General features: G+C 41.2%; 1 protein-coding gene across 1 annotated transcript in view; it reads left to right on the top strand.

Annotated features, from left to right (window-relative positions):
* The window catches only part of LOC122792213 (protein argonaute-3), a 1,955,650-nt gene that overhangs the window by 247,951 nt on the left and 1,682,862 nt on the right, over positions 1–24,837 (top strand). The window contains exon 3 of the mRNA XM_044059953.1: positions 17,291–17,411. Within this exon, the coding sequence (XP_043915888.1) occupies positions 17,291–17,411 (121 nt within the window). The remainder of the gene's footprint in view (positions 1–17,290; positions 17,412–24,837) is intronic.

The following is a 24,837-nucleotide window of genomic DNA, read 5'->3' as shown; positions in this document are numbered from 1 at the left end:
ACATCATCACATCATGTGTCACATATATTGCTAAACATCATATAACCTAAGCAACATTACATAAACAAAAACAAAAAAAGAATCACTGTTCCGAAAACTAACCAACCAGTACTAAAACCAGAGCAGATCGAAGAAGGCACAAATCCTTAACAGCACACTATGCTTTAATGAACAATGACTCTTCAGTCCATCAAAAGGGAAAATACATAAAGCGACTCTTCAGTCCACCAGTAAAACACATCACATTAACGCAATTCAACACACACTGCGTTTTCGTTTCGAAGAACTTCATCAGATGGAGACAAATACATACCCTTTATCGTGTTTCTCGAAACCGTACATTTCCGGCATATTGACGTGTTCTCTCTTAGCAGCATTACATAAAATTATTCAATTCCTGCCCCTTTTCTTAAACAAGAAACATCTTTATTAAACCATCACTTATGACATAAGCAATCATACATTTATATAAATGAAAACAAACCACACCAACATAATCCATTTTACATCACAAACCATACTGATACACTCTCAGTTGCAAACATTACATCACTTATAATCTACCCAATTATTTTCAATAGTCTGTTTTGACACTAATTGTCCCTTAACTTCACAAGAAATTAACAACTGATCCAATGATCTGAATGATTAGTTCTGTCAAGAGGATAGTGTCCAAGTTGTCTGTGGACATCCAAGGTATGAAGTATGCTTTTCTCCCTCATTTTTAGGTTCAAGAAGGAAAACGAAGAGATGGACAGCTTGATTTAAAGTAAACTCATATACCACTTTAAGCGTAAAAGAAGGATTAGTTCTCAAAGAAACCCTTGGAGGACACAAAGTTCTTGTGGAAAATGAGGTAGGGCTGACTCACTACAACAGTCTGCAACTCAGATACCTTTCTTGCAGAGGTCAGAGCAATCAATGAAACTGTTTTCCATGTTAAGAATCTCTAGTTAGACAAATAAGCTGGTTCAAATGGATTGAATGTTCGTTTCTCTTAACACAAAATTAAGATACCAAGGAGGGAACACCAGTTTACTTGGAGGCCTCTTAAGCAAGAATATTTTGACTTGCAACTGCTTGAAAGAGAAGGATCTGTGGGCAGACATGCTGAAATGGTTGACAAATGAACACCGATTGAGGAATAAGAAAGGCCATAAGACAGTAACTCACACAAATATTGTAAAACCAGAGAACAACTAGCCATGAATGGGTGCTGGTTATGTTGTTGGCACCAACTAGAAAACCTTTCCAATTTGCTAATATATGACTTTCTAGTAGCAGGCTTTCTTGAATGTATTACTACCTGCAGCATTTCCTCAGAAAACAGACGTCTAAAAGAAATTAGGACCCTAACATCCAGGCAGTCAACTGAAGACTACTTATGTTATGTTTCAAACACCCCTGTTCTTGTGCAAGTAGATCCATTCTGTGAGGATGCTTGTGGCAACTGCTCCTGGCTATTTCCAAAAGAAGGTAGAACCACAGCTGCCTGAGCCATAATGGAGTCACAACAAAGATCTTGGCAGATTCTTTGTGTATCTTCAGAAGTACTCTGGACATTAGTGAAAATGGTGGAAAGGCATACAAGAATATTTCTGTCCAAAGAAAAAAAATGAACAGGCATATGTCTTCCAGGGCTTCCTACATGGAGACCTGGAACATAATTTTGCCAGTTGATTGTTCAGAGAAGAGGCATAGAGGTCTAGTTGAGGAACTTCCCAGAGAAACATCAAATTTTGGAAGGTCCCCAGAACTAGTTTCCATTCATGAGGGTCTGTCCTAGCCCTGCTAATTTTATCTGCCACACAATTATGCTCTGACAGAATGTAGGATACCTGTACAGTGAAATTCTGCTGTGAAGCTATATTCAGAGCTAATATGGCTTGTCTGCAAAGGAGGTATGACTTGGTTCCCCCTTACTTGTTGATGTATCAAATCACTCTGGTACTGTCTGTAACCACTTGAAGAGGTCTTGGTGACCAAAGATGGTTCAGAGAACTGAGTGCTTTGATAAGAACAAGCATCTCCTGATATTTATGTGCTTGCACCTCTCCTTGGTGTCACAAATTGCCTGCACTTTTCTCTCTCCTGAAACTGCTCCTCAAGCAAAGTTTAAAGCATCTGTGGTAACAGACTGCTTTGGAGAAGGGGATACCTTGATTTAAGGATATCTGTTGTCTCCACAAAGTGATTTCTCTTCTGACAAACCCCAGTACCAAGACATGAAAAGATAAAGGGTGTTGATGTTGGGAACAATGGGACTTGGATACCATTGCATTTTTCTCATGTGGAATCCTGCTGCGGTATCATGAGAATCACAAATGCCATGAGACCCCAAAATCCTGAGGTATTCCCTATCACTGACTAAAGTTTGAGTGGAAACCTCAAAAATAGATCTAAATAAAATCTGTTTTTTTTTTCCCTGTTGAAGAAAAGCTGTTAAAACTGAGGTGTCTAGTTGATATGTTAGGAACACAATACTGTGTGAGGGAGTCGAGAAAGACTTTTGAATGGTCTCTTAGAATCCCAATTTGTGCATGAGATCTCTCTATTAATCTTCTGTTCTGCTTTCCCCTTTGTGATCTTATTTTTTGTATTGCAAAGTTTTCCATATCTGGGTGCCTTTGCCTGCATTTCTATTCAAGTATCTTTGGAGTTGCTTTTTTGTATTGATTAATTTGGCTTTCTTTGCATAAATATTGCACTGTATTAGATTTTTCTTTCTTTCCCATGTCTGTGATTCTTTTTTATACCTTTCAAAAATCTCTAGGCTTTGTTCTTTATATTTTCGCACTTCCTCAGTCATTTTTGTTCTTTATATTTTCGCACTTCCTCAGTCGCTTCTTTTTCCAAACAGCCCAAGGTTTCTTGGTCTGTGTAATGTTTTTCATGAATCTGTTGTAGTAATAAACACAAATTTGCATTTGAAGCTTTTAACAGTTTTTCTTGTGGAAGTATTTTTCTTTCCTCTAATTTCTCTCCTAATCATTTTGAATATTGTCTATCCAGAAATGCTGGGCTTCTTGCATAATAGTAACAATACATAATTTCTTTCTTATCTTCAGGAGTCCACTCTGTCATCGTTATGGCTCTTTTCTAGCCTATTTTGTGTGTGTTTTGTGGACTGCTACTTCCTTCTACAACGGTGGGGGGGGGGGGGCATCCTCCCCCTCAGCCTGGCCCAGCCTCATTGTAGGAATGTTTCAGGGTCTTGAGGATTCTACACTGTCATTTTTTCCAGTCATGGCACCAGCACAACTGCCAGGATTGGGTACTTTTTTAACCTGAGACTTTTGCACCCATCTGTTTTTTTAACCTACTTCTATGGTTTAATTTATCCAAGTGTTTTGCGTTTCTAATACCATGACAAGAATGGACTGCATTCCTAAGCCAAAGTATGATTAAAGTTCATGGAATTAGTATTGTTTCAATCTTTGATGTTAGCCAGAAGTGCTTTTCACAGCACTCGCTATGTGCCCAGAACTGACTCCTTCTGCAGTTCATATGGAGTTACATTATTTATTTATTTAACATTTGTTTATCGGGAAAGTCCGACTTGGAACGAGCCAATTTTCAGCGGAGGCCCAGGGAGAAATGCTCCAGATGCATGTCTTTGTAACATGGGAGGAAACCGGAGCAAACCCACACGAATGCAGGGAGGACATGATACTCCACACACACAAGGCACCCCAGCCGAGAATCGAACCGGAGAACCTCTTGCTGTGAGGCAACAATGTTAACTGCTGCAAAAGTGCACTGTGCATGTATCTGTGGCATATCTAAAGATGACTGTAAAGTCATTTTCATGAGACCCATTGCTCCTACTGCTGTTATTACTGTCTGGGTATCTTTCTTCCACATTGCCGTTGTTTCTGCCTGCAAATCCTGGTATTTTATGATGATGTCTCTCTCTCTGTATATAAGACACTGTAATCACAAGGTCTAGCAGTTTCAGTGTTGAATGCTACTTTTGTCATCTTTTCATGGACTACTATATATGGTTTTCTTGCATCTATTTTGTTTAACTGTTGGTAATGGGTGATTCCATGTGATGTAAACTTCATCACTTTCTGTAATGCTTTGTGGCTCATGTTTCCATTGCTTCTCTGCTACTTCAGTATTGTGCAACTGTTTCCAGTTCTGTTTTATAGAACCTGCCTTTGTGTGTTTCTCCTACATGTTCAGAGGACTTTGTAAACTAACATGTATGTACTCCACTGTCCTGGGCTGCCAATATTAACCTTTCATCTTTTGGTTTAAATTCACCTCTCCTTAATCATTCCTGTGTCAGATCCTGATCGACATGAGGTTGTTCCAGGAATCTTTTATACTTGTAACTATATTTACGTCTTTTTATCATTTCTTGCCTTCTCATCTGATCCTTCACCTTATATTCTTTCTTTTGTTTTTTGGCATATTCAGTTGCTGCCTGACTTTTATTTACTTCTGGTTTGATTTCCATTCCCAGTTAACACTAATATGCTTCTGCTAAACTAAGCAGGGAAGTCATCTTATAATTGTTCTCCTCATATATTTTAAAACTTTCGGCATGTTTGGATCTTGTGAAGTCAGCAGATATGTATGCAGTCCTGTGATTGCAGATCTATACATGTAATGAATTTCGAGGAGGCCCATTCCTCCCTCAGAACGGGAAGTATGTAATCTTAGTAGTATACACACTGATTTTTATAAATCGTTTAAGGGAGAAGCTTTTTTTTTGTTTTCTCATCCAACTTATCCAGTACCATTTGGAGCCAGTCAGTTACCCCAAAACTGTAAGTTAGAACAGGAAGAGCAATTTGGTTTATAGCTTGGACTTGGTTCCTTGTTTTCAGGGCTGTTTTGGTATTAATTTTAGTCTTATGAAGTATTCCTTACTAAGTTTTGTTCACATTTGTTCATGTTTTATTGTTGATACTTCATCATTTCCCAAATATTTATACACTCCCTCCTGCTCAAGTTCCTTTATATCACATTCCTGTCCCAGACTGATATTTTCTTGGTGCTGCAGTTTCCTGCTTTAAAGGTTGCTTTTGCACATTTATCAAGACCAAATGATATCCTTATTCTCATCTGAGAAAATTTTGACCAGCTACAGTTATGCTTTCAGTTCCTCATCTGATTAACTATACAGTTTTAAATTATCCACAAAAAGAAGAGAAGTCTTTGCACTTTTTTGTTTTCTGGGAGCCAGATAGTAACCATGACCCAATCTGTTAAGTAGACAGCTTAATCAGTTAAGGATGAAAGAAAAGAACAGTGGTGACAGTCACCTTGTAATATCCCCCTATGAAATTTTATCTCTGGGAAAGTAATTTGTCCTTTATCATGGCTTAGCTGCAGAAGTGGTTTGCCACTGTTTCATGGTCACTGTAATGTAGTCATTCAGTGTAGGGTGTATCTTATACATCTGTAAGCACTCTTTTATCCATGAATTTGGGATGCTAACAAATGCTTTTTTATAGTCTGGTCCATAACATACTTAGGTTTTTAACCTTTTTACAATAATCCATTAAGACTTTATTTAACAACAGGTAATCCTTTGTTCTGTATGACTTTCTTTTATTACCCTTTTATTGTATTGCCGTGATTGAGTTTTCTTCTAAAAGACTGTAAGCTCTTATTAGAATCAATTCCACTGTATAATTAATGCTATGTGTATGTATGTATGTATATATATATATATATATATATATATATATATATATATATATATATATAGGCTGTTTTTTGTACTGGGACTTCTGTACCCAGTTGTCTTGCTTTATTTTTTAACCTACTTATTATCTGTGTGGCCTATGTGATGATATATAAAGTTCAGTATTGTGACAAGTGAAAGAGTACATATAGAAACTGCCAGATTCAAGCATCAAGAATAAGCTGGAGAAGATAAATGCTACTGCTGATAAAGTAGATGTCAGTGTTTTTAAAATGCATTTGTGATGCTTCCTTCATAACAGCATTGCCTGGGGTAGTTCTGAGAATGCATGCCCGACTGAGAGCATTAAACTGTTATGAAGATGTTAAAGGGTGACTGCTAAAGGCACTGGTCACTCAGGACTTGCTTTTTGGTCCACCAGGTAACCATGTAATTACAGATTTACTGAATAAGGGCAAGGCAGGATTCTCTTTTAAACAAATGTATGTTAAATCCACAGTTTCAGGGAAGTTTCCTTGCAGACAGAATGCCATTTTACTTAAAGAATGTGCTGTTTGGCAATCTTGGGTCCAGAAGCAATACAGGTGCATTCTCCATGTGTCACGTGATATAAAAGGGAAGGGATACATTAGTAAACTTCTTCAGTCTGCATCCCTTCCATTTACCCATCCTTATTCCCTGAGGAAGTACTTTCCAATTTGAGTTATCTGTACAGGAGGCAGTAATTACAGACATTTTGTTTTTTATAGACTGTTGATGATGGTTGCACAGTAGAATTTCTTCAGGCACCTCTATCACATTTTGCTGCTCATAGTGTCACATCGGGTTTCACAAGCTTTACTATTAATGAGACTGCTTTTAATCAGAAAAGTAGTGCAGTGGTTATCTGATGTATACTTGTTAAGAGGGCAGGCTTCTGTTCTTGGTGATAACTTAGTCAAAAAAAAGACAGCGTTTGTTCTGAATTTTTCAGACTCAAACACATTTTCTCAGGAACTGAAATCTAAAATTGTAAAATTAAAAATACTTTCTTTCGTATAAAAAGACTTTTAACATGGTAATGGTAGACATTGAGCATGCTTACCTTCTTATTCCGTTAAGGCCTTTTCACATAGTTTCTGATGTTTTCATCTTCAATTTTGGGCTATCCTCAGCCTCAAGAGTATTTAAACAATGGTGTGCTCCAGTAGTTGCATGTTTAAAAAAACAACATACAACCATCTCTGTGAACCCAAATGGTTGCCTGCTAGTGCCTGAGAAGTGAACTTTTATTCAATGCATGAGATTAACACTTGGATGCCACCTTTAGGGAGGGTCACCATCAGTTACATTTTAACCGCTCCAGTTTTATTAACCTTTTCATTTGTTATTGCATGCTCCATTCAAATGACAATCTTTATACCTTAGGCGAAAACAATTAGAAATTCCGCATGTAATGACAAATCTTGTTTGATCAAGTTCATTTGTAAGTGGTGAAACTGGTTGTGCAGGTGACCCGTTTCAGCATCCATAGATCTCTTCCAAGCTCGCACCCTTCACCTTATTTGCATAATGCCTCATTCTTCCCCATCTCTTTAGATCTCATTTGAGGCAGATGTGACAGCATTGCAGAGCACTCCCAAGGTCAAGATTGCCCTTTTTTTTCAGAATGTGACAGCTAAGCACCCCCTTTTTGTAGTGTTTCTTGTTGGACTAGATTAATTACTAATGTTCTTTTTCTGTGTTAGTTGAGTAGCTACAGAGTTCTTTTGCTTCCTTTTCTGCTCCTGTTGTAAGTGAGTTATGAGGCTTAGGCTTGTTAGCTGGTTGTAGTACGTTTAATTAGCTGGCTAGTTAGTGACAGTTTCTAAACTTTACGTAGTGTGAAGGCTAATGACAGATCAGGGATGGCCTCATGATTTTAGAAATGTGACAAATGTGACCACAACATTCCTCCACGTGATAAACAAGAACTTTTCAAATGCTGAAAGTAGACTATCTAGATGCAGTGTGTAATATTTGTTGCAATTCTTGTGACAAGAACATGCAAGAATGGAGAAATAAACATATTTTAAAAGGTTTTTCCACTGAACTTGATTAAAGAAGGAAAAAGTGTAGGCTTGAAGATGACAGGGCATCCAGGGATTTGGTTAGGCATTCCTCCTGTCCTAAGTCAGTTAGGAAAGACATCTCCCTTGCATAAACAGATCTGGGACATAGCCTTGTACGAGGCCTGACCTTGCTCTCAAGAAAAGACTAAGTATTTTCTCTTTGAAAAGAGAGCTGTCTAGATAGCTGTAGATGAGGCCTTCTTCTTCCATGTTCATATATCAGCAGCCAGTGGATAGGGTATGGTGAGAACGGTATGTGGTAGAGCCTATCTGTAGAAAACAGGATAAGATCCCCTGTTCCATCCCCCCAAATAGACAGGCCTGGAGTAAGCTCCCTTGGCTGACTCCATTCTGGTCGGCTTCCCTATTAAATAAGCAAACGTTCAATGTTTTGAACGTCACTTTATCGACAGCTAAATGTCAAATACTCCAAATCCCGAACAAATGGCGGGCTTCACCCCCCCCCCCTTAAATATACCAACTCTGAGATCACACCACAGTGGAGGAAATGACAAAGTTCTGAAAACAGCCCACTGATTTTTTTTTTCCCTAGGGAAAAAATTGCTGTTTCGTTTGTTCGGGATTTGGCCTTTTCGACATTTAGGTGTAGACAAAGCGACATTTGAAACATTGAACATTCGCTTAAATAATAGGGAACCTCTGGTCACAGTAGCCCTGAAGAAAGAGCCCCTAAAGGTGAAGTAGTGCAATCCAGCCCCAGATAAGGGTTCCTAGTCCAGGGATTAATTTGGGAAATGTGTTTACCCTCTGGTACATTCTCCATCAGGGTGCTGTTCCGTCTGGCTCCTATGGCAGAATATGTACTAGATATGCTGAAAAATTATCTCAAAAGAAAGTTTGTACCATAGGTTGTAATAGTGGCCAGCATTTTTGTGCTCTCCATGAGACTTATTTATAATTTATTTATTTATTTATTTAGTTATTTTTTGTTTAACTGAGTTTGTCTAGTGGGCTGGGGGCCCATTTTCAGTGGAGACCTGAGGAGAAAAGCTCCACACTCACATGATACAACAGATGATGCCAAAAAACAATATACATATGTCGCAACAAGCCGGCAGCCACAATATACATATGCTACAAACAATAGCAAACTAATTTAGGAGTCAAAAAATATACATATGCTACAAACAAAAGCAAGCTAAATTAGATGTCAAAGCAATAAGATGTGTAAAAACATAAAAAAAGATAAAAAACATGAGAATAAACAACATTAATGCCTTGTAGAATAACAAAGTAAAAGTCTTGTGCAATCAGTAAAAACCTGTTAATCAGTAGAATGATAGTGGTAAAGTTGGTGAGACATACTAGAGGAGTTGTTAGTGGTGTGGAAGGGAAGATGAAGAATATAGAAGAGACAGAGAATATCCAGGAGATAGCATTTGTGTCTTGTTAGAGTAGGTGAAGGGTAAGCAGGGGTGTTGAGGTTAAATCAGAGTGGAGTGAAGTATACAGGAGAGTAGAGTTGTAGGGATGAGGGGGATTAAAAAGTGATAAAAAGAGGGGGGAGGGGTATAGGTAGGAGAGAAAATTAAGTTTTTAGAGAGCTCTGTAGCGATGCTATGGAATCTATAGGATTATAAGTGTATATAATATAAGGATGGGACATTTGGGATGTAACTGTAAGGAGGTAGCAGCTACAGGAGGGAGAGTTGGCAAGGTAGTTTTTAAATTCCGTTTTGAGAGAAGATTGGAGATGTCTTATGTTAGTTGGGAGTTTGTTCTAAGTTTGAGATAAGGAGCATTTGTACAGTAATCTACTTATAGCTTTTTTAGGCTTGTAGGTGTTAAGAAGTGTCTGGTCAGTACTATGGAGAGACCATGCAGGTTTGTATGTGGTAAGGAGGGTGGACAGAGAGGGACATTTAGCAGGTTTGTGAAGAAGAGTGTGTGCTACTTGTAGCTGTGAAAATTGGAGTAGTTATGGGAAATTGAGCTATTGTAATTTTTGTAGGGCAAGGCAGTGGTGGGATTTGTAGGGGAGATTACAGGCAAATCTGGCTGTCTGGTTGTAGGTTTGTTCAAGTTTGGTTAAGAGAGTAGCTTGGTTATGTGTGAGTATAGGGGAGGCATAGAGTAGGCATGGGAGAAGATAGGCTTGGGCAAGAGAGGTCCTGGAGGAATTAGATAAGAATTTTTTTTTGTGTGTGTATATAGTAACCCTAGTTTTTGATTGGTCTTTTTAATGGAATGTAGGATGTGGTGATCAAATTTCAGTTGGTCGTCAATTGTAATTCCTAGTAGTTTAGTAGTGGAGTCAGCATAGATCATGGTGTTGTCTAGAGAAGAGAGATTGAAAGATGTTTTTAAGATGGGATAAAGATTTTTGAGGAAAAGGAAGAATTTGGTTTTCTTTTGGTTAAGGATGAATTGGTTGTCAGTTAGCCAGTGTTCAATAGAATTAAAGGAAGTCTGTGTCAGAGAGTGGTGGTTGGTGGGGTGGTCAGAGAGGGTAATTAGGGTAGAAGCATCAACATATTGGATTAGTGATGATGAGGTGCAGGCAGAGCGAAGATTGTTTGTGAAAATGTTAAATAGGATGGGGCCAAGGGTGGATCCTTGGGGACACCTGTTTGGACGGGTAAAAAGGGAGAGTAGGAGGACTGCCATTGAAATATTGTTGTCTGTTATTGAGATAGCTGGAGAACCAGAGAATAGTAGAAGTGGAGAGGTTTCGCTCAAATAGTTTAGAGGGGAGTTTAGGGTGGGAGATGGTGTTGAAAGCTTTGGAGAGGTCGAGGAAGACACATGATACAAGTGTATTGCTGTCCTTTGCTTCGGCTACAGTCTGGGTAAAAGACAATAGGGCTGTGGATGTGCTATGGTTAGATCTAAATCCATGCTGAGAGGGGGTAAGGAGACTTTCATGGAGTAGATTGGTGAGAAGTTGCCTATGAATGCATTTCTCGAGGATTTTTGAGAGAGGGGAGAGCTTGGCTATTGGTTGGTAATTAGTAGGTTTGGTGGAGTTACCTCCTTTGTGCAGTGAGACTGTGTGGAAGGATTTCTAAATGTCAGGGACAGAGGATTCTGTGATAGAATGGTAAAGAAGGATTGAGATGGAATAAGCTATAGAATTGGCAGCAAGTTTAGGATGTTGTGGGGATAGATTGTCATAGGAGGCTGAACAATGTTTGAGTTTTAGTAGACGTGATTTGATATAGGCAGTGGAAACAGGTTTCAGGGAGAAGACAGATTGGGAGTGGGTGGTTGAGGAGGTTAGAGGTGGCTTATGGTTGTTGTCTGAGGGTCAGTTTTTTGATAGATTCTATAAAGTTGTTTAGAAGAGGAGCAGGTTCAAGGTGAGTATTATTAGGGAAAGGGTTGGGGGTAGTGGAGTATGCTGTTCATAGTGTGCCAGAATTGTTTTTGAGCTAGAAAACTTGGCGGATTGGGCTTGTTTATAGATGTTTGTTTTGTCCTGAATTATAAGTTTTTTGTGATGTTCCTGAGTTCTTTATATCTAAAAAGGATAGAGGGGGATTTAGACTTAGTTCATTGTTTCCAGGTGTTGCCTCTAAGTTTCTTGGTGGAAAGGGTATTTTTGGTGGGCCGGAGGGAGGGATTAGGTTTGATCCTAATTTTCCTAATGGGAGCTAAGGCATTTAGTATGTTTAGGAAGGTTTTTTTTTAAATTCAAGGACAGCATCATTTAGATGAAGGTTGTACAGATGAGACCAATTGATCTTGGAGAGTTGGTTATTGAAGGTTTCTGCATTGAATTTGGACAGGTTATGGCAGTTTCTAAAGAGGTGGGTTTTAGGGGTTTGAGAAGGTAGTCCTAGTATTGAGATAGGGAGGTGATCACGTAATGAGTCTGGTAAAGTGAAGGATTGTGATACTGATCAGGGTTGGATGTTAATCAAGTATGGAGCTGGAGTTTTTATGTATGTTGAGTGGGAGAAGAAATAAGTTGACTGAAGACAAATAGGTTAATAATAGCACTAGGGGAGTCTGGGAGAATTTGTTTCAATCAATATTAACATCACCTAATATTGTCTCATATGATATATGTTGGGAGATCCAGGTTAAGATATTTTCGAGAATTGGAATGTTGTTGCCAGAGGGTATATAGATAAACACTATGGCCAGTTTTTTATATGGGTTAAGGTGTCAGTTAAGAGAGAGAGGTTCAGCTGGGAAGAAATCTGGGAGAGATAAGGGGAGGGGGTAGATGTTGAGGTGTTCTGAGTAGAGAATAGCGACACCTCCTCCTTTTCTAGAAAATCTGTCTTGCGGGATGATGTTATATCTGGAAGGTAGAATTTCAGTGTTTGTAATATGCAGCTTTAGCCAAGTTTCTAAGAGGGCTACTATGAGATTGGTGGGTGACCCATGCATGAAATTCAGTTATTTTGTTGGGGAGACTTTGTATGTTTATGGAATAGTGTGATGGGTGTTTCTGGTGGAGAGGAGAGGGATTGATGCCTTGTGGATTTGGAAGAGTTGTCGGTATTGGGTGGAGGGGATGGGCCAGTATTAGGGTGGATGTTCCCATCTGGTAAGAGTGAAGTAGGAAGTAGAGTTAGTTTGCCGAAATAAGAAAAGTAGTGAATGTATTTAAGCCTATGTTTTAGAGAGGGGAGAGGGAGGAGGTTGAAGTGTTTTAATTTGTGAAACTGAATGTAAGAGAAAGTGAATATGGAAGGGGAGACATGAAAGTGTGGGGTTAAATGACAGGGTGATTTATTAAGAGGTATAAGGAGGTGCAGTCACTAATGACAAGTTAAGAGAGGATGTAGTGATGAAGGCATAGCAAAGGAGAGTTAAGATAGAGTAGAAGAAAGAGGGAATGCAATATAATTAGAGAGGAGAATGAGTAGTAATGTGAGGGTAGAAGAAAGAGGGAGTGCAGTATAGTTAGAGAGAATGAGTAGAAAAGTGAAAGTATGTTAATCTGAGAGGTTGGAGGGAAATACAGAGTTGTATTATTGTGTTAAGTTGAAGTAGTATAGGGAGGGGTGTGAGCTATTAGTGTTAGAGTCAGGAGGAGGAGTGTGTGTATGTGGTGCATGGATTAGTGATTATTGGATAGTGGGAGGATGGGTAAGGGTATTGCAGGGGAAGTTAGCTATATAGTTAGAGTATGCAGGGGTGGGTGGGAATGGGGGCAGGGTAGGGGAGCAAGGGCGAACGGAGCGGGTTTGCGCGAGTCTCAGTGAAGCTGTTTGAATCAGTCTCCTAAGTTAGGAACCAAGGCCAGAGAGGAGCCAAAGAGCAGGTAGAGTTGTCGGGAAAATGGCCTAAGGAGAAATAAGTATATGTTCTTTGAAACAAGCTACAGTGGGGAACTATCAGGTACAGGACTAATGTTCCAGAAATAGTGATTTTTAGCTATAAGGTATAATGTTAATGAGATTGTACCTAAAGTTGGGAAGAGAAAATCCAGTCAGCAGTGAAAAAAACATAAAAAAAGATGGGAGAGACAAGGCAGTAATAAAGACAGCAAGTAAACCAAGAGTGGGCGAGATAGGCTGTTTGGGGTTACTAAAAATTAAAAAAAAAAAAAAAAAAAACGGGGAAACTAAAAGGGATTTCTAGGCAAGGGATACGGAAGACTGCCGTTCCTGGTATTGTGCTCTCATTACAGAATGATGATAACAACTACAGTAATGCTTCTGATGAAACAGCAAGAGCAGCCAGGTCAGGTCTAATGATACACCATCATGCCTGGTTCAAGCACTGTAATTTTGTAGACAGTTTTAAGGAATTCTTCACTAATATCCCATATGGTGGGTGCCACTTATTTCGATTCCAGGTGAAGGACAAGGTACAGAGGAGGGAGTGAAAAGGCAAAACGCTCACTGCTGCAGACATCAAGTTCTCCACTCTTCAGAAGACCTTTTTACAGAACCAGAGGAGTAGGAAGACCTCATGGTTTAAAAAGACTCAACAACAACTATGTGAGCATCATTCTGACAGAAACTCCTGTAGATGTCCAAACTTCCCGAATGGATGTTATCATTGAGGCGAAGGGGGTCTACACAAATCTGAGATGCTGCAGCTGTCCCTCTGGGAGATAGCTGAATAATCCTTGAGAACTTATCTGATTGTCCACCTCTGGAGGCTGTTGATGGTCAAGTTTCTCTAATTCTACTGGCATGGAAGGCCATCATGCGTGATAGAGAGAGAAAGGAGATCATATCCAGACTCCATGAGATTCCCTTAATTTCTTCTCCTTCCTGATATTCCAACCGGTCAAAAAGCACCAGCTGAAGTCAAGGTTACAAGCCTCTTGCACAAAAGAGCCATCCAAAAGGTCTTGCCAGACCACAAAGGGTACCGGTTTTATTCAAGGTTATTTTTTTTGGTCTGAAAAAGATGAAGGACCGTACATTAAGTTTAATAGGCATAAACCAGTACATAACAAAAAACAAATTCTGGATGTTCACAATCATTTTCTGTGTACATTAAGGACTGGATATGCATTTTGGTTGTCCTCGACCTCTGTCTGCAAATCATAGACAGTATGTTGAGGAATTTCTTGCACTTTCATGTGGGAGCCAGTCAGTGTCAGTTTAGAGTCTTTCCACTTCATCTTACCATAGTCCCAGGGTGGTTTACTAAATGATTGGTGATATTGAAAGCTGACCTGAGACTGTAGGGGAATATAGTGTTTCGAACTTGGTTCACTGGCTTGTAGCTTGCCCCACCAAGAAATCTCTGATTTGAGCATGATAGCACTAAGTGTAGCTAATCCTTTTTTTGGTCCCAGTCAGTCTCATCACAGGTACAAACATTTATTGTCTGCCACCTATATACAGTGACCAGGTTAGGAAATCTTCTTCTGAAAATAAACTCCTATAGCTGTGCTGTGTCCGCTCTGTTCCACTGCCCATATGGCAGCCTTATTTTTTAAACTATTGGTTCTAATGGCAGCTTCTCTTTATCAAGTTTCTTTGCCTGGTACCATAATCAGGTTTTACAGTGGACTGTACGGGATTTGTTGTCCCAGTCATCAGGCCATCTGTAACAAACTGCTGTTGTCTATTGTCCTACCCTGTCACAGGGCTGCCCCTTTGCTCTCCACCTCCCTTTGTCACAATTACCAAGGACATGACAGTAACGGAAGTGGGCTGAGGGACATTTCTGAGGGTTACAGTCCATGGTCAATTCTGGGGTGGGGGTAGGGCATTTCTTGGACAGACAGTTCAGGGGATGTGGATATTCCAAGAGGTACCTTCTTACATAAATATCCTGGAGATGAGGGTAGCCCTTTCATTGCAGGCCTTTCAGGACCTCCTTCCCCATGGTGTAGTTGCCTATCCACTCTGGCAACATGGCAGTGGTATGGTACATAGGCAATATGGTTGAGTTCTCCTCTGTTTGCTTATGTTGGAAGGCCATGAAACTATGGGAATGGGCCATGACTTCTTGTTGCTTTCTAGTAGCAACACATATTCCGGGACAAGTTCATCAAATGCTTAGTGATGCTCAGTGAGTGGCCCCTCAGTCTAATGATGTCCAGCATTATCTTTAGCCATTGGGGAGAGCTGTGGTGTGACATGTTTGATTCCAAGAGCAACACCAGATGCAAGAGCTTCTTTTATCTTATCCCTCCACAGAGAAAGACACCATTGGACACTGCAGTGTATTAGTCACCCATATGATGTTTCTACAGCTTTCCTGTTTTTCCACTCATCCTGGACTTTCTAAAGTAAGCTATACTGAGCAGGGACAGAAGTCCTACATGTAGCTCCCTTTTGGTCCTGATTAAGTATGGCTTCCCCTTCAATGTTTTTTTCCAGATTGAGAAGACACTTCTTAGACCTTACAGAGGCCTACTATCTCACTTCTCTGGCAAGCTTCACTAGACCCTTTAGTCCCTCATACTGATTGCATGTTTTTTTACAGTTCCATTAATGGCAGGGGACCCATTATCGCCAGAATGGTGGTCCAAATCTTTACAGCAGTCCAAAAAACAACAAGTCGAAAGATGTGGACAACATTTTCACTATGGGAATCAAACAACACGTTAACCCTTATTCGTCACTAGTATTTGCATTTCAGTTTCTTGCTGTTATGTTTGACAGTGGAGCTAGAGTTTCAACTTTGAAGATTCACTTAGCAGTAATATTTAACTGTCATTAATGCCTAAACACTTTTTCTCTAGCTTCCCTGTAAATCCACAAGGAGGCTCTGTATTATTTATTTTTTAATTTTATTATTTATTTATTTTTTGTTATTATTAAGAACCTATTTCACAGACACCTGTTTCTCTATTGGATTTGAATTTAGTTTTAAAGAAATTCCCCCCATTTCAGCCCTATGGACAGAGACCATCTCATTTTTTTTTTACCTGGAAAATATTTCTTGTGGTCATTATTTTGCTAGAAGGAATTAAGTCTTTCATAAGGACAGCGTGTGTGTATAGTGATCCAGCATTCATGTCAAAGGTAACCTCAGACTTGAACTTAAACCCATCTCGACTTCCTCATTTTTAGCCAAGGTCAGCTAATAAAGTTGAGTATAGATTCCATTCTTAGGATATTTCTAGGCAATTATAGTTTTTATTTGTATAGAATAAAAGATACTGTGAAGGATTACTAACTTTGTTTCTGTTACTTCTTCTGGAGTGGGCCGAAAGGTGTCTACCTTCAATATTCAGGTGGCTGTATGAATACAAGAAACAAAACATTGCCAGGCAAACGTAATGTACATTCCCATAAGGGTTGAAGCTTATCTTAGGAATTCCTTTGTTGGATTTGTGCTGTAGCAGGATGGGCTTCACTGCACACATTTGCATGACACTTGAAGCTTGATATGGTTTCCAGATCCACGTTGATTTTCAGAGCCACCATTCTTCGTGGTATTCTGTTCTGAATCCACCAAGAGTTGCTATTGAAGAAGATGGACTGGATTGTGCAAGATTTGAAAGTTGCGCTCTTCCTGTAATATTAGGTCTTCATGTTCCAAGTCCATCCACGTCAGCATACTCACTATGCGGTGTTCTAAAGCTGGAGGGAGTTGAGATGGCTCTAACTCGCACATGTTCCAGCAGCAGGATCTCTGTTGTAGTTCACGTTTTATTATTTTTTCTTGTTATATATTGTAGTTATTAGTATGTCAACAGGGTGAGTCTTACCAAAAGTGGTCATCTTTATATACCTCTTGGGCTGAAGGTAGCATCTTCCAATGGTTATGGTAACAGAATATGTAAAGAATTTTGGAACAGTTTAGTTACAGTTTAAATGGGTATAAAGATTGAAGCTGTTTGCTTTTAGAGTTCTGTACAATTTGTATGAATGTTAATTTATATCAATGTTTTGCATGTCTGCCAGTTCCTTTCACAGCTGCAGCTCGCATAGTTTTCTGCCTCCTTTGATAATTTTCATGTTTGTGGACTTTCTTTTTTTGTGTGGTACATCATTTGAAAGAAGATTCTGAAAGTCTGAAAGGTTGTATTGTGTTTAGAAAGCAAATGCTGATCCATTGAAAAGTACTGCACTGCCAGGCAACTGCATTACTTGTATGACTTGGTGTTCGTAACTCCCTGTTTCTCTCTGTTTTTTTACTTTAGGGAGGTTGTGGATTCTATGGTCCAGCATTTTAAGGTGACAATATTTGGAGATCGCAGACCAGTATATGATGGAAAAAAAAGCCTTTATACAGCGAATCCATTGCCTGTAGCTGCCGCTGGAGTAAGTATGTGTAGTAAATACATTCCACTGACAGTCATTTACTAAATGCAATGTTGCAGCCATTAATTTAAAAAATACATATTTTTAGTAGAGGTAGAATGGTAATATTTTGTAACTATTTCACTTTTTTCTTAATTTCTGAGGCAAGGTTTTTGAGACCATGCTTTTTTGATGTCGTGTTTTGCATCTTCATTGTTGGAAGATACACTGTATAAATAAGTTCTTGGAATGTGTCAGTTTGCTGTTTGACATAGTGGATAAACTCTTCGTGGTGACCCTGATGACTTCTGATCTGCTAGTGTTGTGAGCAATGGAGAAGCCATTTCGGGAGGATAGTAGTGAGTTAACAGTGCTGGCTTGTCTTTCCTTGACCTCTGTAGTGCTGGAGACAGGGGTGTAGGGCAGGTAGCATTTCAGCTGGAGAGATGCATTCACATAATAGCAGCCTTCTTTGTGCATGTGCAGTAGAGTGCAGGTACATGGGTACAATCATTTTAGAAGTATTCTGGAAAAAGCTACTTGGTCCTCTATACATACTTTTACAAAGCAGTATAAAATAGATTCTGTCTCCAGGTCTAGGGCAGGCTTTTCTAGGACCATTCTTCAAGGGCTTCTGGACCCTTCTTCCTCCACCTGCTAGTTCTTTTAAGGTATGGTAGTCTGTCCTAGGCTACTGCAGCAGTGATTATAATGATGGCCGTAGGACAGTTGTTTAAGTAAACTTAACATAACAGTAGATGTTCGAATGATCACTGCAGCAGTAGCTGCTTCCTCATTATTTTTTGTCTTATTTTTGCCAGGGTGTGCATATGATCCCCCCCAGCTTTGTCCTCTCAGGGCTTTAGCCTCTGTCTGTTTCTCTCTCTGTTGCCGTGAAAGCTCTGAAGGGCTTGGCTCCCAAACCTGAATTTTAGTCAGCTCAACTCAAGCTGGTTTATGGTTTGGGTACTTAAAAGATGCCTTAAAGCTTTGGATGCTGGCTGGCTGTTATATCCTATGCATGATATACCCTATATACCTTAGGCTACTGCAGCAGTGATCATTCGAATGTGTACTGTTATGGTAAGTTTACTTACACAACTGTACCTTATAGTCAGTGTATACCATTTGTTTCTGTTTAATCTGACATTCTTGACCAGTACTTTATATCTCTTGCTGTTTCTTTAAAATGTACTGTTCACTGCTGTGACTCATTTATCCTGTCAAGCATATGTCTTCTTAGTTTATTGGAAGCTATTATTTTGCTGGCTTTGAACATTAAGCCCTAGGTAGAACTTACTCCTTTCTTAAATAAAAAATTCATACTGCTTTTCATTTCTTTATTGATAAGTCAGCTTTTCATTTACTGTATTTCCAAGTTAGCATTCAGACATCTTTGAAATTCATTTGCCTTTTCTTTTTGCATGTATAACAGCAGTATTACTCAGAGAAACCTTAGGTTTTCTTTTTTTCAGTGTTCATTAAGCTTATTTAGTAATCATACATAGCGTAGTGTTTCTTTTGCTGTAAATATGTTTCACTTTGATATCATAATAGCATTCTCCACAATTTATGAAGGTGCTTTGTACAAACACTTTCAGAATGTGTTTTGCAAGGATTTGTGATATGATCACAACTGAACTTTATTTCCAGAGAGAAAGTCGTGGAATTTTTATGTCCATGCAGCATTGCTTACTATTCCTTTTGAATCTGAGCATGTTACGGGCATCTGTAAATGACTTGTAATTAACTGCTCTGTATTTAGGTTTTAGGATCATAGCTTCTATACCACTCTGATGGCATCTGCTTGTAACAACTGGCTGATTCATAGTGTAGTATTTTAAACCTTGTGCATCTTTAGTTTCTGCATAATTTCAGTTTTTTATGCTTTTTAGATTTCTTCCCAAACAATGTATTACTCTAATAGCTTTCTTAGCGGCATAGTTATCTTCAATCTATTATGGAAAATATTTACAAGATCTAAATCATTCCCAGAAACCTGTGTAATGTAGATTTGTTTTCTGGACTTGGCATGTATATGGTTGCGCAGACTTCTTCTAGATCTGTTGGACTTTTGTCCCTTTGACAATGTAGTTCGCTGTTGTATCCCACACTTGTCACATTTACAGTAGACTCCCTCTTATCCAGTCTCGCTGGGACCGGACCTGGTTGCGCAGACTTCTTCTAGATCTGTTGGACTTTTGTCCCTTTGACAATGTAGTTCGCTGTTGTATCCCACACTTGTCACATTTACAGTAGACTCCCTCTTATCCAGTCTCGCTGGGACCGGACCTTAGGCTGAATAAACAAATGGCTGGTTAATCAGAAAAAGCATACAAAATAGCATTTATAGGTTACAAGATTTGTGTTAGTATGCATTTTTCTAATGAATATGAAGTCTAAAACTCAAATGTCTTTCATTATTTAGCCCAGAGGAGCCGGAAGTTTTGTTCTCTGTTGTCTTTTGCTAGGGTTTCAACAGAAATTTGATGACCGGTTAAAACGAGGCCTGATAAGAGGGTGTCTACTGTACTTTGTATTTGCTCTTTTTAGTTTGGAATTAGGTGTTAGTTTGTTAATCTGCTGCATAAATCTCTTGCCCCATTGTTCTTGTCGATGATCTCACAATAATAGAACTTTACAAGTTTTCAAGCTTTCAGTTTTTTATGCAGTAGCTGCTTGGATCACTTTTGGTGGTGATGCAATACCAAGCAAAAGTATAAACATACACTATACTTTTCTAATGGCATATTAAACTTTCAGAGTTTGGAAATTTCTAGCATTATCCGCCAGAAACCCTAGCTTCCATTTCTTGTTAAAAGCAGCTTTTCATTTTGCGTTATTGATGCCATTTCTTTAACTTAAAACAAAGGGTAATATTATCGCTCACTGTATTCAGATCTTGTGGACCAGCACCAATGCAGATCATATTTTATCCACAGCTGTGAATATGGTGTTCACCCATTGTTTTGGCTGTTATTGCTTCTTAATGGTACTCTTCTTTTCAATTTCAGTCCTTGCTCTGTTCCTTACTCCTGTGAGCTTCTGATACATGTTAAGTTGTCTCTCTCGCCTTCATTCTTGCTGGATGGGTTCGGAGCCGACCTCGGCTCCGACTCGGCCACTCTAAAAGCTCGAGAGTTGGTTCCACCGGCTCGAGGCTCCCCTTATATCCCACAATGCTAGGCGAGAGTTACCTCAGATCTCGTTTGCCGCTACAGCGATCGAGGTGTTGGTTTTCTACCGGTTCTTGGTAAGTGACTTTCTTGTAAAGTTAGTGTATTTAAACCCCTTTATTTTTAATTTTTATACTTATTTCCCTTAGTTTAGAGGAATTCTTGCCCCTTTTTCTTAAAATTCCTGTTTTTTTCCCCACAAGAACTTTAAGTTCTTCCCTCGGGCCTTCAGGCCTTCTTCCTTCCCTAGTGGGTGTGTGTGTGTGTTATTTTTCTTAATTTAAAACCTAGTCAGTTGTTTTATTTTAAGTTAAAACTAGACAGGGTGTAATCAGTGTGTTTTTGACTGTGTGTGTGATTGCACTTTCAGAATGTCTAAAGAATCAAAGGTCTCAGGCTTCAAGAAGTGTGATGCGTGCTGTCAGAAAATGTCTCTGACAGACGGTCACACTTCTTGTGTCTACTGCCTGGGACCTTTGCACCTGCAGGACTCCTGTGCTGTTTGCCATGGCTTCAGTCCCAGGGTCCTGCAGGAAAGAAAAAATAAATTAATTTTAAGAGGTTTACTCAAGCCTGAGGATTCCCTTACTGTGTCTTCAGGGAAGCCCTCCAAGGCTTCTAGGTCTTCGGCTCCAGCAACTGAGCCGAGACCTAAGGCTTCTAAACCTCTGCCTACATCGGCTCCGGCTGGAGCCGATGAGTCTCAGTCCACAGTTTCTGTGGTTCCCTCGGCTCCGGCTGGAGCCGAGGTATTAGAAGTTCCCGTGTCGACTCCGACCAGACCTTCGGAGCCGACATCTAGGAAGAGGTCCAGGTCACCATCCCTTGGCTCCGTTCATTCGGCTCCAGGATCTCCCCTGCTGTCTGAACGGAGCCATAAATCTCACTCCTCTAGGTCATCGAGGCTGTCAGATCATGACCTTCAGAGGGTAGTGAGTCGACTTCTTAAGTCCGAGGCACTGGCCCAGATGCTTCAGAGCCCGACTCATCAGTCGATGCCTGCCCCTGTCCATCAATATATTCCTCCTCCGACTCCGTTGAGCTCGGAGCTGGGTCGTGTCGGAACCGAGACTGTGGTAGCGTCGGAGCCGATACAATTGTCTTCGGCTCCATCGTCGGCTCCGATTTCTTCCTTAGAGGAATCTCGGCGCCGGACTTCCATCGTCGGCTCCGAGGGGGTGAGTGGCATCGGACCCTTGTCCGACCCCGCTCTTCCTCTCGGGCCGGCTGGTGAGTTCGGCTCCGACATCGGCCTCGAGCCATCACTGTCGGTGCCGAGGGAGGTTCTCAGCTTCGGAGCGGGGTCCTCTGGCTTTGCCTGACAGGGGTGCATTCGAGGTCATGCGGAGTGTGTTAGAGCCTGGCTCTACTCCACAGTCGGCTCCGTCCGCCCCTCCCTCTACGGTGCCTCAGGTCAAGTCGACTCACTCCCTCATCCCGGACCGCAGAGAGCCAGCTCCTCAGGAACGCCCTGTGGGATTTCATCCTCTTCCGAGGCCTCTCCTGATTTTGCAGAAGAGCCCCCTCGGAAGAGGAAGTGTTAGAGGAAACACATTGACTCACCTGAGTCCATCACATCTGACACAGATTTAGATGATTCCGAGGGTTCCCCCCGTTCCCCTTCTGAAGATGTCTCCTTTGCAGACATTCTAGAGATCCTGAAGCAGAGGGGAAATTGGCCAGCCCTTAACCCTTCGGAGGATGAATCTGTGTATCTTGAGGCGTTTGGCTCTCGCCCTTCCACCTCCTGGGTGTCCCCCCCCTTTGACCCCCTCATGCAGGTGGTTGCTAAAAAGGCATGGACGGCTCCTGATTCAGTGGACCCCACTCCCAGGAGACCCTCCAAATTCATAACGGCACCAGCAGACAAACAGTTCTTGATAAAAGGAGTTTCTGTGGATGCTATGGTGGTAGCTGCTGCCACTAAGAAGGAACTAGCTGATCCTTCAGTACCTGTCCATCCACCTAACAAGGAATCTAGGTCCATGGACAGGTGGGGAAGCGGATGTTCTCGTCAGCGACATTTACTATGCGTTAAGCTGAACTACCTGTGCCATTTCACTCGTCTTCAAAGGGACTTGATCAAAGAAGCGAGTGACATGTTGAAGGACCCTACAGCTGCGGGGTTTCAAGATAAGATGAACACTCAGCTGGCTACCCTTAACTCCATAACCAACTCCTCCATGCGCCTCCTTTCTTATGCGGCTGATGGAGCGAGTAGAGGCGCAGGGACAGGTGTGGCCTTACGTAGGCATGCCTGGATGCGGCTATGCAATTTTGCGGACCCCTTCAAGACGTCTTTCACTAACTCCCCGTTTGATGGATCATCTCTCTTTGGTCCTCAAGTGAAAGAAACCTTGACTAGGTGCGAGACTGATGGCAAGACTCTTTCTGCCGTCGGAGTCCGTTTTTCTACTCCTTCTAGACCTTACCCCAAAGGCCAGAAAAGTGGGAAAATGTGGTTCCGTAAACAATCTCAAGGGACTTCGCCTGACGCACAGTCGTTTCCCTGCCAGAGGCAGAGGCGGGAATAACAATGGTAGACGTCGCCCTCGAGGCAGGGGGGCTCCGCAGAACCAGGGCAACCGGAAGCTTTCTCTGATAAGCCCTTTCAGCATCCCTGAGGTGTTGCCCGACTGCCCACCTTCGGAGGCAGTCGGGGGAAGATTGTCATTGTACCCAGAAGCCTGGCTATCCCTGACTCAAGACAAATGGGTACAGTCCGTCATTTCAAGGCTATTCTATCCCCTTTCTTCGCATTCCAAACCAATCAAAAAAATCCCTTCCAGATGTTCCACCCGCTCAAAGGGATCTAGCGGTTTTGGAAATTTCAAAACTGCTTGCAAAAGAGCAATTCAGCCAGTTCCAGCAGACCAGCAAGGATCCGGAATCTACTCAAGGTTCTTTTTAGTTCCAAAGAAAACAGGGGACTGGAGACCAATCTTGGATCTCAGTATCTTGAACAGATCAGTCAAGAAAACAAGATTTCGGATGGTCACGCTGCAATCCATCCTTCCCCTATTGGGAAAAGGAAACTGGATGTGCTCTATAGACCTTCAGGATGCGTACTATCACATAAAAATGAACAGACGCTCCAGAAGATTCCTCCGCTTCAGGCTGGGAACCAGTCATTTTCAGTTCAGGGCCCTGCCCTTTGGTCTCACCACTGCCCCCCGGGTGTTTACCAAATGCATGGCAGTGGTAGCTTCTCACCTGAGATGACAAGGATTCCAGGTGTTTCCATATTTGGACGACTGGCTCCTCACAGCTCCCACCAAGCATCTCCTTCTGATGGCCAGGGATTACACTTTTCGCATTTGTCAAAAGTTAGGCATTTCAATAAATTGTGAAAAGTCTGTTTTGTCGCCTTGTCGCACTATTACTTTCATAGGCGCAAATCTAGACACAGTAGACATGTCTGCAAGACTAACACATCAAAGAATAACAGACATTCACAAACTGGTCTCACTCCTTTTCAACAACAACAGAATCAAAGCCAGGTTGGTACTGAAAGTGTTGGGAATTATGGCAGCTGCCATACCTCTGCTTCCATTAGCCAGATTCCACATGCGGATCCTTCAATGGATGCTTTTTACACAATGGTCATACCAGCAACTTCCAATGTCCCACACCATTATGATCACGCAGGCGTGCAGAAATCATCTCATGTGGTGGATGTCTTCCCCTCAGCTCTTGTTGGGAAGACCCTTTGTTCCACCCCCTCCGGTTGCTACTCTGACAACGGATGCCTCCCTGATCGGGTGGGGGGGGCATTATCAGGGCAGGACGGTCCAGGGCACATGGCAACCAAACGAATGCCACTTGCACATAAATGTTCTGGAGATGAGAGCAGTGCTTTTAGCGTTGCAAGCCCTTCAAGACTCTGTTCCCTTGGGAACGATTGCAATCCAGACAGACAATATGTCTGTAGTGTGGTACATCAACAAACAAGGCGGAACCAGGTCATACCCCCTGTGTCGAAGCTCTCAGATTGTGGCAATGGGCGATTTCTTCTCAGCGGTTTCTGATAGCAACGCACATCCCCGGGAAGTCCAATCAAATTGTGGACAAGTTGAGCAGAGCTATCCTCATGCCTCACGAGTGGTCTCTGAAAGACTCTGTTGTGAGAGAAATTTTCCTCAAGTGGGGTCAGCCTTGCTGCGATCTTTTTGCTACTCCCCAAAACAGCAAGTGCAGAGAATATTTCACTCTATTCCCTTTACCATGCCAACCCAGCAGAGACGCTCTAGTCCAAGTTTGGCCCCGGGGAC

This window comes from Protopterus annectens, chromosome 1.part2 (assembly GCF_019279795.1).
Source record: "Protopterus annectens isolate FY-2018-M chromosome 1.part2, PAN1.0, whole genome shotgun sequence".
Taxonomy (NCBI): domain Eukaryota; kingdom Metazoa; phylum Chordata; order Ceratodontiformes; family Protopteridae; genus Protopterus; species Protopterus annectens.
The sequence above is the reverse complement of the archived record's forward strand: the minus strand, read 5'-3'. Positions and strand labels throughout refer to the sequence as shown.